This window comes from Capsicum annuum, unplaced genomic scaffold (assembly GCF_002878395.1).
Source record: "Capsicum annuum cultivar UCD-10X-F1 unplaced genomic scaffold, UCD10Xv1.1 ctg4105, whole genome shotgun sequence".
Classification (NCBI taxonomy): Eukaryota; Viridiplantae; Streptophyta; class Magnoliopsida; order Solanales; family Solanaceae; genus Capsicum; species Capsicum annuum.
This window is the reverse complement of record NW_025848352.1, coordinates 326,393-341,995: the sequence shown is the minus strand read 5'-3', so window position 1 is coordinate 341,995 and position 15,603 is coordinate 326,393. Positions and strand designations below refer to the sequence as shown.

General features: G+C 32.9%; 1 protein-coding gene across 1 annotated transcript; it reads right to left on the bottom strand.

The window, feature by feature from the left end:
- Nucleotides 1–13,130: 13,130 nt before the first annotated feature.
- LOC124891837 lies at nucleotides 13,131–14,779 on the bottom strand. The gene is made up of 2 exons (XM_047403422.1): nucleotides 14,700–14,779; nucleotides 13,131–13,657 (listed from the first exon to the last, which is right to left on the bottom strand). The coding sequence occupies exons 1-2, from the start codon at nucleotides 14,755–14,757 to the stop codon at nucleotides 13,356–13,358; spliced, it is 360 nt and encodes a 119-aa protein (XP_047259378.1). The 5' UTR covers nucleotides 14,758–14,779; the 3' UTR covers nucleotides 13,131–13,355.
- Nucleotides 14,780–15,603: the final 824 nt, after the last annotated feature.

The following is a 15,603-nucleotide window of genomic DNA, read 5'->3' as shown; positions in this document are numbered from 1 at the left end:
CCCACCATCCCCATAATTTAGTTTAAATGTTTTATTTTAGTATATGTTTCTAAGTTTTTTTTATTTGTTCATTGCTGAAGAAGCTTTCTTTGTAGGATCTTGTTAGAAGAAAGCTTCTTCCATTTTCCCCCTTTTGATATAAATTTTATTATGTAATGCATTGAACAATTTTAATAAAACTATGTTTTAGTTTCTTTTAACATTGTGTGTTTGCCATCTTTGTTCTGATCCTTTGTTTGAAAACACAAATCAAATATGTCTACCTTTTCAAGTTACATTATAGTGGCTTGACTAATTTCCTGAAGAGTAAAATCTAATGTTTAGATTTTATACAAAGTATTTCGTCGACTATACATATTAGTCGATCGTAGACTACATGAATCGATGGATCACCGGGTAAGTTAAAACAAATAATAACAGATTTTCAAAAAATAATTTAATTTTAAAAGATTTAAACAGATTATCACATGTTATATGGTTGGTGGAAGAAAGTAATTAAATTAAAAATAATTTAAATAGATAATCACACATTTTGAAAATTATGAAAGACAATTATTAAATTAAAAAAAAAAATAGTAACATGTATTTTGGGCTGGTGGAAGAAAATAATTAAATATAATATGATTTAAATGGATAATCACATGTTTTGTGGCTGGTGGAAGAAAATGATTTAATTAAAAAGGATTTAAATAGATGATGTTGGACTAGTGGGGACACTTAATAGACCGTCATATATCATGCACTATGTCCTCCATCGATCAGTCTGGTATATCGTAGACTTTCACGTTTATTATCGCATTGACTGATATCATTATTATGCATAGACCATGGTGATCTATGTACACAGTTATAGACCATCACTTGGATGTAGTTAAAAAATGATTAAATAAATTATAAGTAAATATGGTGTGGATTTCTACACATGTTAAGGTGTGTAAACAAGTCACATAATCATATTAGAGCTTAGACAAGTTAGGGAGGTTGAATTAAGAAGTGGGTGGATGGGTAGTGGTTGAATGCTCAATATCGTAAGAGTAATGTTTCTCAAAGCACAAGTATGTATTGAGGATGATAAATATTTTACCACTATCAATTGCACACACACTTTTGATTTAGGGGTGGTGATGAAAGAAATATGTGGAATGTTTAGGCATCAAATACAATACATATCCTATATACATACTTATGCTTTGTTTAAACATTACTCTTACGATATTGAGCATTCAACCACTACCCATTCACACACTTCTTAATTCACCCTCCGTAATTTTTCTAAGCTCTAATATGATTATGTGACTTGTTTACACTCTTTCACATGTGTAGAAATCCTCATCATATTATTTATAATTTATTTAATCATTTTTTAACTACATCCAAGTGATGATCTACAACCTTGTACATAGATCATCGTGGTCTACGCCTAATCATGATATCAGTCGATGCCATAATAAACATGTAAGTCTACGATAGACTATACTGATCGATGGATGGCATAGTTCATGATCTACGACGGTCTATTAAGTGTCATCACCAGTCCAAGATCATCTATTTAACTCATTTTTAATGTAATTGTTATCTTCCACTGGCCCCAAAAAATGTGATTATCCATTTAAATCATATTATATTTAATTATTTTCTTCCACCAGCCCCAAAACATGTTACTATTATCTATTTAATTTTTTTTTTAATTTAATTATTCATTTTTTAACTACCTCCACGTGATGGTCTATAGATGTGTACATAGATCACGGTAGTCTACGCATAATCAGGATATCAGTCGATGCAATAATGAAGGTGTACGTCTATGGTAAACCATACAAATCGATGGCTGACATACGTCATGATCTACGACAGTCTATTTAGTGTCACCACCAGTTCAAAAGAGAAAAATTACTTTTCTAACTAAAAAAATAGCTACTTTTGTAAGCCATCAGTGTGAACACTTTGTTTTTATTTCATACATAAGGTGTACATCCCTTCTTATTTTATTTCATCAACTTTATTTTGTTTTTAAAAATTCTACAATGTCGCAAGCATCTCAATCATCCAATTCTAATAATACTCTAATTTGTCATTGTGGGAATGCGGCTGTCTTGAGGACGTCACGCACGGATTCAAATTCAGGTCGCAAATTTTATAATTGTGCAATTACAAAGGTGAGGTGTGCGTATTTTTTTTAAAAAGTTAAGTTAATGGTTATGTAATTATTTTTTTTCCTAGGATAATGGTACATGCTTGTTTTTCAAATGGCTTGATGAGCTATCACCTTCATCCAGTCCATCAACATTTATTTCGGGACTCGACACATCATTTATCTCTGTTCATGACTTTGTTGAAAGAAGCCGATGAATAGAGGGATCACTTTAAACTATTGCTACATGATACCCAAATAGAGAGGGATCAACTAAAACAAAAATTGATTTTGGCCGAAGAAAGAGAGAATGTCCTAAAGAGGATGTTATGTGTTATAATGCTAGTATTCGTTCTTTGGAAAAGTGTAATATGGATGCAATGATATTGAATAAATAATAATAGTTCTACTTTTGTATAATGTTAAGCACTATTTTTGGTAGAACCATAGTCTATTAAACAACACGTCAACTTAAATTCGACCAACAGGGTAATGATAGACTATGCATACGGTATATGGAATATTAAGTATGCATTCTATGATATCAAGCATACAATGTACCAACTATGACCACATCCTGCATATTCAAATTTCATGCCACAAATCAGTTTGATAGAAACAGATTCAGCTCAGAATCATAACAAGTTTCATAAAATAAAAGAATAATTGTCATATCCTACCTCCAGATCCTTCAAACTTCATATTTATGAAATAACCAAAAAATTGTCATATCCTAACAACTCATCATATAACAACAAATTAAATATCTTAGCATTTAAATGTCTCTTTCCCTAAGTTCCTCATCAACACAAGTTTTACTGTTGATTTCATCAACAATGTCTATGACCACATCTATTTGAACAGCTTTAACTTCTTTTTTCTCAACAATTGCAGCTGCTGCTTCATTCTTACCTTTTTATCCTTCCTTTTCAGCATGTGTATCAGCTGCTACTTTTTTAGTTTCCTTTTCTTCCACAACTTCTTTTCTTACTTCACCTGAAGCAGTTGTTTCTTCCTCAGCTTTAGCATTTGTTTCTTCCTCAGCTTCTTCTTTTCGTTCACCTACTGCTTCTTGCTCAACTTCTTCTTTGTCAGCTTTGTCAGCTTCTTTTTCAACGGTTTTTCTTTGTTTCCGTGCCTCCTTGTTCATCTGCTGCCGCTTCTTCTTCTTTTGTTGCTGCTAGTTTTCCACCTTCTTCTTGGCTCTTATCTTCTTCACCATCCATCTTTTCTTCTTCTTTTTCCCCTTCTACCATAAAAGCGGCCAACTCATCCATTTTGCTCGTTTTTTTTCTCCTTCTTCATTCCTCTCCGATTCATGCACATGCACTATTTCATAATATTACAAAGTGTTACTAATATTTAAAGCTGAATATTTATTAATAACATTAATTAATGAATGAAGTTACCTCGCTCATGTTGTCACACATTATTTTCCTTTTTCTTTATTCTTTTCTCTTTGATGTAGGCAGCAATATCCAACATCGCTTTCTCAAGCGCAGCCACACGCTTATGAAGATCCTCGGGGGATGAGGTTTCCGCTGTATCTTTGGAGGTGCTCGGAGAATCATCATCACCAACTCGTACTCCAACGGGGTTACCACCCAAATCCCCGTCATCATCACTGTCCTCATTTGAAGTGAGGACAGTCACCCCTTCTAACTCTTTCTTCAAGCCATCGAGGACGTTATTCTTCACCTCGTCCGTATATGGCTCAAATTTAATCATGTAATCCATCTTCGTCTCACGAATGGATGAGTGCACATTCTAAAAAATATAAATTAACAATTACCTAACATTCGATAAAATGGTACTATTATTGCATTATAGAAAATAAGTTGGTACCTCGATAACTTTTCCTTTATACTTTAATGGGTCGCCTTCGATTATCTTGTCTCTTTTTGAAGTGTGCCATCTGAGGATGCAGGGGATGGGTAAGGGCTTATCCATTGATTTTTCAACAAATTCTCCAAGATGAGGAAAGGCCTCATAGATCCAAATCTGCAAGCAGTACAGCAGTGAAAAAAATAACTATGAGTCTATGACATAGTATAAATAAAATGATAATCTACGATAAACTCACTAAAGGGTTTATGGTAGATACCATGAATGCCCAGGGAAATTCGAATAGAGCATAGGATGCCTTCTGCTTCTCATCAAATACTTCCTTCTGCTTCTTCAGGTAACTTTTCTTCTTCAGATAGTACATGGTCAGTTGAAATGTCTCTTTCCCCCACGGATACTTCTCGAAGAAACTCAAAGAGTCGACCATTCGAATCAGTTTTGTGTCGACAACCTTCGTCGAATCTTTCACAAGTAACATGGTGTGTAAGAACTACAGTAGACAACACTTGAACTTCTGGTCCTCGTTCAGCTTATTCCCTCTGATCAGGTGTAACAAGTTGGCCGCCGTGATGTTTTTGTTTTTTGTCACCTTAAAACAAAAACTGTCCCTATTTGCTAACACCTTCTTCATTTTTGATTCACTGAGGTATGATAAGCAGTTTAGCCTCGTGATTAAACAAAACTCTTTCAAGCCAAAATAGACAGGCTTGTTGTTAACGCAGAACTATATCTCATGACGTATCTTATCCTTCTTAACGCTTTACAACAGCAAATAATGGACCAATTGCCCATTGAACTTGAGATGTTTCGGCAGGTTTCTTAGGTGTCCAAAACAGGATCGCTTGAATCTTTTCTTCAATTCTTGGTCGACAAGAATTTGCTTAAATTCTCGATAAGCAGCCATTCTTGATCTGATCGATATCTTTTTTGGGAAAGATCTGACCTCTTCAATTATCGTTTGAAGGTCATACTGCTCCACGGAAATGCACCTTGAAAGATATGGCACGGACAACGAATCATTATCCCCATCAGCACTATTACTCCCAATTCCCTCGCACTCTTTACTGTCACCACTGACACTCTGCTTGGCAACATCTTCACTAGAATTGACATAGTCGCTTATCTCCTTTAACTCAGAATCTAATTCGGACACCGACTCTTCAATTTTCTTTCTTTTTGACACTTTTTCAACTGCCGCAGCTCTTCTTTTTCTACTACTACCAACGGTATCGTCTTTCTGTTTAGAAATAACATTTTTTCTACCCATTTACAACACATTCTACACCTAAAGAACAACTCTCCCATTTTCAATTCATAGACCACAAGTCTATCAACAGAAATAACTCAATGATCAAATGAAACCCCCCCCCCCCCCTCCAAAAAAAATTAAGAAAAACCCCACCATTAAATAGTTCACTACGCAAACATACAATAATTGAAACAAAATCGAACATGCAAAATATGAAAACACAACAATTGCTAAAAATCAAACTAGTGCACCTAATCAAACTAATTAGCTATTAATATTTCAATTTTCACTATTTCAGCAATCATATTTTAAAAGAATTTTATACGTCTGAAAATTGAAATATATCTAGGGCATTCTCACTTCATAAACCACGGTTCTACGAATAGACCGCGGGTCTACGTAAAGAAACAGGACATTGTTCAAATCAAAATGCCAAAATAACTCTTCAAACAATAATTATACTACCATTCAACACTTCGTTGATAAAAAAAAATACGATTAAATCAAAACACCAAATTCGAAAAAAAAATTCCTACATCACTACCAATCGATTAGCAAAAATAAAAACCATTTAAATGGATCTAGAAATGGTCGAAACTCGATTTTAACTAACCTTGCGAAGCAACAACGCCCCCTTAGTAGCTGCAGACGAAGAATGTACGAAAATGATATTTTTGGGAGAAGTTGTTTGAAAGCGGGAGTTGGGAATTGAAGAGGAGAGAGAGAGAGAGAGTTTTTTTTCGATATTGGAATAAGTGGAGGGGGTTAGGTGTATTATATTAAATTTATAAAGTTGTATAAATGATGAATTGGTCCCTTGGCCCACGTGTGGGCCCCACTTTTTTCACTTTTTACATCCTAAACCTAATTAATAAATTAAAAAGAAATTAAGTGGGTATTTGTCAAAATAGTTTTGCAAAAGTTCTTCTTTGTCAATTATTCCCTCAAATCTGAGCCTTTCAAAAGTAAAAAAAACTGGTAAAATGACTATAATGCCCTTACAAATTCCTTTTTATATATTTAAATCACTTTTCCCTATTATTTTTTCAATATTTTCAGCCCCTTGATGAAAATAGCATCTAATTTCTATTGTCATTGTGGAAAAAGAGCAATATTGAAGATTTCTTAATTAGTTGGGTCAGCCTCATACGGAAAAATCGTGCGGGTATCTATATGTATTATAAAGCAAACGACGAATTTAAGTGATATAATATATCTAAATATAATTTATTTAAATATTAAATTAAAAATGAAAGTATACTAATAATAATTAAAAAATTATAGTTTTAATAAAATGTTATTAAATTAACATTATTAAAAAGTTATTAATAAAATGCTATTAAGGAAAGTAGTAGTATATTAAATTAACATTATTAAATTAATGTTATTAAAACGTTATTAAGGGTAGTAGTAGTAGTATATTAAATTAACATTATTAAACTAATGTTATTAAAACGTTATTAAGGGCAATTGTAGTAGTATATTAAATTAACGTTATTAATAAAATGTTATTAAGATGAAAATTTTATGAAAAATATTGTTATTAATAATAATTATAATAATAATAATAATTATTAATATTAGTTGTAGTAGTAGCATATTGACAGAAACAAAAGTAGTATGTAATATATATAGTAGTACGTAATATTATTATTATTATTATTATATTATTATTATTATTGTTATTATTATTATTATTATTTTTTTTAATATTATTATTATTATTATTATTAGTCATAGTAGTAGTAATATATTGATAGAAGCAATAGTAGTACGTAATATGTAGAAGTAGTAGTAGTAGAATAATAATAATAATAATAACAACAAAAACAACAACAATAATATTAATAACAATAACAATAATAATAATAATAATAATAATAATAATAATAATTATTATTATTATTATAATAATAATAATAATAGTAATAATAATAAGCAAAACAACGTCGTTTTAATAGATAGAAGCAAAATGACGTCATTTTAATTGAAAGACAAAAGTCCTCCCATGTTAGTCCTTTTAATGACGTGGCACCGCATGATTGGATTACATATCCACGTAGGCGTAAGTTAGTTACACGCATGGAGGTTGCAAAATCGAAGTGTTTATTTATTCAGATTTTGTATAGTTAAACGACCTACTTGTGTACTGTCAAAGTTTAAGGACAAGAAGAATAAAGAAAAGGATGAGAAAAGTCATGGAAAGGAGAAAGAGAAGAAAAAGGAAGAGAAGAGGAAGGATAAAAGTGCACACAAGAAAAGTGAACAGGATAAATCAAGAGACATGAATAAGAGCAAATTTTGTCGATGTTAGTAATTGATGGCAAAATTCATAGTAAAAATAGTGTATGTACCTTAATCTGTTGCAGCAGAAGTGTTGAATTTGCTACTGACACAATAGCCCCAAGTCAATTTTCGTCTCTCTAGGAAACTGAGAGTTGATTCATAGACTAAATGCCTCATTTTTGGATTTTTGTTGATATTTTTGTTATTTACCACAGAGTTTTGTTTTTCACTAATCTGTCTTTTTTATCAGAGGAAGAAGCGTATATGTACAGGAGTATGTGGGTAGATAAAATAGTTACTCAGTAATTGTTTCCCCTTATTTTTCAAAATTTAAAATACTCCCTGCTTATCTTTCATTTATCAAATAATTAAAACAATAGAGACTGGGCCGGATCGGGTTGGTCCACATGGGCAACCCATGACCTATAATCTAACATCTCCGACTTCTCATATGGTGGACTAGACCAGCACCAGTACAACATCAACAAATCACCAATTCATACGATAAATAGTTCGTGCGACCTGTGAGCATCACGAGCTTTACTTTTAAGGTTTTATAAGCTACATTTAGGAATCCAATCACTTGTGGAAAGAATTCTCTACTAATATGAGGATACTAATACTCACAATACCCCAGACATCATTCACTATTTCAGTAGTTACTTATCCGATCTCTCATCCTTTTAAAGAGGTGAATTGTAATTCATGATTAAATTTATATACACAAATACACTTGACTCTTATATGGTTAGTGTAATAGCCGGCTTGTGTAAACAAGTTAAAATATTCATTTTAATTATCTTTCCTTTCTACTCGAATCTATTTGCTCCAAATCAACTGCTTTCTTAGACATGCACCGCATTGTCGAATCTCTCATGACTATTAGTAACATGCTAAAGTAGCAACACCGATCGAAGCTTCAAGAAGCAGTTAAAGGTCTAAGGGTATTTCAATGATAAGTTAAAATAACTTTTTAGGGGCTCACACAATGAAGAAGCAGGGATTCATTCTTCCATTAACCTATTGGTTGCTAAGCACACGTGGTATGAAATATGTGCTACGATGTTATCACCTTATATTGGTGCATGTGTCTCATTCTTTTAGTCATTCAGCGTCGTATAGATCTAGGTCTAGACACCTCTAAATGTCTTACCTGAGTTTCTTTCTTTAATAATCCTCAAATCCATATTTTTACAGAAACTCACATCTGGCTTTACAAAATAAGTCATTATCTTATGGTGGAACTTTTCTCTTCATGTTCCTCAACATAAGAGGTGATTGCTCGTGTTAGAGAGTCAATCTCGCGACTTGTTCGACACACTATATTAATAAAATAGATTTTTCCATGCATATGAGATTGAACATAAATTTAAGATTCTTATATTGATAATAATCATAATCAAGTCATCTACAATACATAAACATAATTATATCCTAAGTAATCCTAGAGCCATAACATGTTTCTCAAACAAGTCTCTAGATATCGCCTTAGTAAAGGGATCAACTATCATTTCCCGTGTAGGAATGTATTGTAAAATTATTTCTCCATTTGATACTATGTCTCTTATAAAGTTATACTTAATATCAATTTGCTTTGATATTTAGGATCCTTCGTATATGCGATAGCCGCTTGACTGTCACAATATAAATTCATAGGACCTTTAGAATTCTTTGCGATGTTCAAATGCTTAAAGAATCTCTTCCAGCTTCTTGTACTGCTGATGTAGAAGCCACAAATTCGGATATCATAGTTGACAAGGCTGTGCAAGTTTGTTTCTTGATTTTCCACAAATTGTACCACCATTTAGCAAGAAGGCATAATCGGCAATTGATTTTCTATCATACCAGTCACCATCCCAATCAGCATCTGTATAACCTCTTATGGATAAATCGGATCCACTATAGCATAGTAAATAATCAGCAGTTCTCTTCAGGTATCAAAAAATTCTCTTTATTGCTTTCCAATGATCTCTTCCAGGATTGGATTGATACCTGCTAACCAGACCTATAGCCCAACAAATGTCTGGACGAGTTCACATCATAGAGTACATCAAACTCCCAACTGCACTGGAATATGATACTCGAAACATGTCTTCTTTTTCTTTTTCAGTCTTTGGACACATTTCAAGGCTTAAAGTTCCACCTCTTGCTATAGGAGTATCCATGGATTTGCAACTATTCATTTGAAAATGTTCAAAATTTTTTATTATGTATGTTTCTTGAGATAGACTCAAAATTTTCTTGGAATAGTCTCTTTGAATTTTAACACCCAATATATAGTCTGCTTCATCCGTATCTTTCATGTCAAATGACTTTGAAATCCATGACTTAACAGTTTTTACATACTCTAAATTATTTTCAGCTAATAAAATATCATCCACATAAAGAGAAAGAATCACAAATATTTAATTGGACTTTTTCACATAGTTGCAATGGTCTTCATCGATCATGGTAAAACCAAATGAAATCACTTCCTTATGAAATCTCAAGTACCACTGCCTTGAAGACTGCTTAAGGCTATATATTGATATGTTTAATTTACAAACCTTCTTTTCTTGGCCTTTAACAACAAAACTTACAGGTTGTTCCATGTAGATTTTCTCTTTTAGTTCTCCATTGAGAAAAGCGGTCTTCATGTCCATTTGGTGTAATTCTAAATCTAAACGTGGAACTATAGCCAAAAGCAATCGAATTGAGGTAAATTTTACAACTGGTGAAAAAGTTTCCTCATAATCTATTCCAGCTTCTTGAGTAAAACCTTTTGCCACTAATCGTGCTTTGTGCCTTTCTATTGACCTATCTGATTTGCGTTTAACTTTGAGAATCCATTTGTTTCCAATAGTTTTACTCCCAGAAGGAAGGTCAACTAGATCTCAGACTTTATTGGTTTTCGTGGACTCTAATTTTTCTTCCATCGCTTTTATCCATTCATCTTTTTCAGGACTCAATAAAGCCTCAGTTACAGAATTAGGTTCATCCAATTCTGTAGGAGATACCAAGAAATCATATTCCTCAATCTCATAAGATCGTTTAGGTACACCTTTTCTAGTATGCTTACGTAATTGAAGTTCAGATTCCTCAATAGGATAGGATTTTGGGATTCACAACTCCCACTTGGACTAAGAATCAATTCTTGTTCTATTGAATTATCAGGCATGTCTAATGACATTATTTGATCATCTGAATTCAGCATTTCGTAAAGAGGCTCATTTTTCTTTATTTCATTCCTTTTTGAAAAATTATTTTTCAGGAATGTGACATCTCATGATTCAATTTCAGTACTATTTCCATCTTCTAATTCACCAATGAACACATATCCTTTGGAGTGTTCTGAGTATCTTATAAAGATACATTTCTTTCCTTTTGGACTTAGTTTTCCAAACTACCAAAACGATCTTTAATATATGCAGCACAACCCCAAGGTAGTAGATCATTAAAGTTTGGTTTATTACTAGTCCATAGTTCATAAGGAGTAGAAGATACTGATTTAGAAGGAACTTTGTTCAATATGTAGGCCATAGTTAATAATGCATCTCCCCAGAAAGAGATAGGTAAATTTGCTTGCGCTATCATGGACCTTGTCATATCCAACAATATTTTATTCCTTCTTTTGGCTATACTATTTTGTTGAGGTGTATAAGGAGTAGTCAATTATCTGATAATGCCTTTTTCAATACATAGTTCTTCAAACTTTTTTGATAGATATTTTTTTCCTCTATCGGTTCTTAATGCCTTTATACTTTTGTCTAATTGATTCTCAACTTCATTCATATATCTTTCGAAGCATTCAAGTGCTTCTGATTTATGAGATGTCAAATAGACATAACCAAAGCGAGTGAAATCGTCAATGAATGTAATGAAATATGAAGCACCAGTCCTTGCCCTTACATTCATTTGACCACAGATATCTGAATGGATTAATTGCAATGGGAATTTGGCTTTTTTAGCCTTCCCAAATGGTTTACGTATAATCTTTCCAGCAAGACAATTTTGACAAGTTGTCATTTCAACTTTGGAGAAAAAACATAGATGTCCTTCCTTTGCTAATCTTTTCATTTGGTATTTCCCTATGTGACCCAATATAGCATGCCATATAAGTATATCAACATCATTATTACTTGAATAACATGACATTACACAACGGTCAACATAATAGTTATAAGTCGAAGGATTACAATCTAAAATTAGAAAGCAATCATAACGATGTCCAAAACCATAAAAAATATTATCTAGATTAATTCTTACACAACTACGACTAAAGAACAAATGAAAACCAACATCTAAAAGAACAGACACAGACACTAAGTTTAGTCGAATTTCTGGAGCATATAGGACATCATGCAACGTTAAAGACTAGCCTTCACGAAAATCTACTTTACAAGTGTCAATTCCTTTGACTTAAAGTCTTGCATTAATTCCTACATAGATCCACCTTGATCCAGGTGAAACTCGACGGAACTCCACAAACGCTTCTCGATCTCGACTCATATGGTCAGTGTCTTCTGAGTCTACAATCCACATAGAATAAGATTCAGTTAATAAAGTAGTGCTAGAAACATATGTAGCACTTAGAGATGTGTTTAGAAATGCTACTTTTTTCTCCTCAGGACATTCACGAGCAAAATGGCCCAGAACTTTGAAGTTATACCACTTCATCTTGCTCTTGTCTTTCTTCATGAAAAACCCTTTTCCCTTCTTGGAATTTGGATTGTTCTTTTTCTTAGAAGGTCCTTCTTCGGTCTCTTTACCCTTCCCGTTCATTTTCCACTTCTTCTTGCACTTGAATTCTAAAGAGTTCTTACCATTTGATTCTGCCATAAAGGCATTAAAAGCAGCTTTAGCAGCGCCAAGCCGCTCATCTTCAAGTTTAACGTGACGAGCAACATTAGAAAAGGTTTTCATGCTGTCATTATGGGTTAAGTTGACCTTCAAGTGTTCCTAACTGTTGGTAAGAGATCGAATCACTTCGTAAACCTGATTCTCATCCGAGAGAATGTGACCACCAATTTTGAGTTAAGCTATCATATTCGACATCACCCTAAGGTGTTATTTGATGTTTTGATCATGACGCTTCTTGTAAGTGTCAAACTTGATAGTCAGCTGTCTGAGGCGGGTGACAGAAGTACCCTTCCTTGCAATTGTGCCCAAATGGCATTGGTAGTAGGAAATTCCTCACACTCATGTATGAGGTCATCAACCACAAAACTTACAATGATTCCACGTGCAATGGAATTAGCCTTTATCCAAGCCTTATAAGCTTCAAGGTTTCTTCTGTGTTGTGCAGTGTTGTACATACCACATCTTACGACTCCAAATGTCGTAGTTGTCTCCATTTAGTTTTTATCCTTTGTTCAAGTCAGTAATTATGCTTTTAGATGCCATGTTTGTTATTAAGAGACAATTACACAAGTGTGTTATCAATTATGCATGCAAATTACACATTTAAGCAAATAATTTTACCTAAAGGTTTCATGTTTAGTGTAAATCGAAAGGACACTTAAGAATACATTCATCATATACGAACTAAACACTTGACCAAAATTAGAAATTAATTTCTTAACGTGTATTAGGATGATAGCTTTCAATTAAGTCGTTCTAAACTCAAATAAATGAATGAAATTCACGTAAAAAGAGATAAACAACTTAATATATATAATATATAAAGTTAATAAGTAACTTCATGTTACAAGTCAATCTAAAAAATAAAAGTCATTCCACAAATATTCTAGACGACTTATGTACACCCAAAAGGCTGCTAGGTCAAATCTCGTGGTAAACATCAATTAATTTCTCGCCCCAAGGATCACGGAGAGAATTTTCTAAAATAACTAATTCTTCCCAATCCTAGACTTCTACATAGTTTTCTAGTTCTACATGTTTCATCTTAAACAGATGTATAAAACTAGCAACACTAATGTTAGGTGACATCTTAAAAGACTTGAATTCTTTCAGTTTCTTCTCTCTTTCCCTTCGTATAACCCTTTCATTCCGTAATAGGTTTTGTGTCGCACTGGGGACACCATTTCGTATGATCTCTCGACCTCGAAAATATGCTCTTTGACGACGTGCTCTTCCACTTTGTCTCGTTGCTCGACATCCAGAACTCTCACTTGGAGTGATTCGAGTTTGTCCCCGTTCAGCCATTTCTGAAAAAGGAACCAAGAAACAATAAGAATGGTTTCACCACTCAATGTAACACTTATGTCACAATTTATCGTGGAAGACAAAATCTGTTAAAAATATTATGGACTAATTAAGGCAAAAACAATATCAAGTCCAACTCAAACACTTATTTATTTAAAATTATAAAAGGATTCACTATGCCACCTTTATTGTATATTTTCATGTTAATTAAAAATAAATCCCAAAAGAAAATATATTTAAATTATCACACAATTTTGATCCAATTAAATGACCAAAGTGCACAACACTTTTCCTCAATCTGTTAACAACATTCACATGCTTAAGGAGGCTTATCTTGAGATTCAAACAGTAAGGAATTTCCCAGCATGCGCTTTTACCAAAAAAAAAAAAAAAAAAAAAAAGGTCGGATCTAAAAAACGCAGTGCCGCGTTTGAGCGGATCAAGTCCCAATTGTGGCGTTTTCAATCGAAACTTCAAAATTTTCGATTACATCTGGTCATAAACTTTTTCTATCCTATACACAATCTTTTTTTAAAAAAAAAAAAGAGTTTCTCACTCTTAAACTCAAGACAATATAAGCAAAATTAGGACAATTGATCTGTCTCTGATGCCATTGATAGCAAAATTCGTAGCAAAAATGGTGTATGTATCTTAATCTATTGTAGCGGAAGTGTTGAATTTGTTACTGACACAATAGCCCCAAGTCAATCTTCGTCTCTCTAGAAAATGAAGAGTTGATTCACAAACTAAATTCCTCCTTTTTGGATTTTTGTTAATGTTTTTGTTATTTACCACAAAGTTTTGTTTTTCACTAATCTGTCTTCTTTATCAGAGGAAGAAGCATATATGTACAGGTGTATGTGGGTGGATAAAACAGTTACCCAGTAACTGTTCCCCCTTATTTTTCAAAATTTAAAATATTCCTTGCTTATCTTCCATTTATCAGATAATAATAATTTAAACAATAGAGACTGGATCGGTCCACATGGGCGACCCATGACCCGTAATCTAATAGTAACGCCAACGACCAAGTTCTGCTCGTACTCAAGGATACCATTTCTGGATAAAAAGATAGGATATTGAAACAAATAGCTTCCGGCATGGTGAGTGAACGAGAAATTTAACATCAGCTTTGATTGTTCTTTGAGTTTGACAGATTAGTGCATATATATAGAGATTGGAGACTCACCAAAAAGCAGACATGTAATTGTCACCACATGTGATTACAGTAATAGAGATTTTTGCAAAACCACCAGTAATGTATGGAGCGGCCGTGAAAACCGCCCCCAATATCATTAGAGAAAATGCCGTTATTGCTCGGATGTTTTAGCCATGTACCAAAACATTAAATCTAATTGTACACACAGTGAAGGACAGAAGTTTGCAAAAGTTGCAGGTCTACTTAAAAAGAAGCTTAAATCTTTATTGATTTTTAACAAAGAATAAATTAGTAGATCTAATTCTTGTTGACAATAATCATGTCTCATTACTATATGTACTTTCATCACAATGTTTGTTAGAATGGAACAAGATTCGATCATTAATTTACAAAAGAAAATATTTTCAAAATAGGGAAAATTAACGGCGTGACGCGATATAATAATAATAAGAGGTATTACTAGGTTGCAACGTTATTTCCTAAATCTCGTATTCTCGTTAAAATTTATTTTTTGTATATAGTTAGTGGATTTAATGCAAATAAAAAGGTTTAGCCTAAAGATACTACAAGATTCATACATTCCTATATAAAGTCAAAAAGATTTTGGAAATTTTAGTAAATACTATATATGAGTAATATCATCTTTAAAAATGGACATATCATGAAAGAAATATAAACAAAAAGAATTACTAAAGACAATATCATGAAAAGTAATTCACCAAGAAAATATGATGAGCACACCAAACATGTGAACAACTAGCGCCTTAAATTTTCCTACTTTTTTTTTTT

Excerpts from the sequence above, each read along its gene's own strand:
- LOC124891837 (XM_047403422.1), bottom strand. The coding sequence starts at position 14,757 with ATGCCGGAAGCTATTTGTTTCAATATCCTATCTTTTTATCCAGAAATG. Across the intron at positions 13,658-14,699 it reads TCCAGAAATGGTATCCTTGA|AAATGGCTGAACGGGGACAA; the intron begins GTACGAGCAGAA and ends TTCCTTTTTCAG.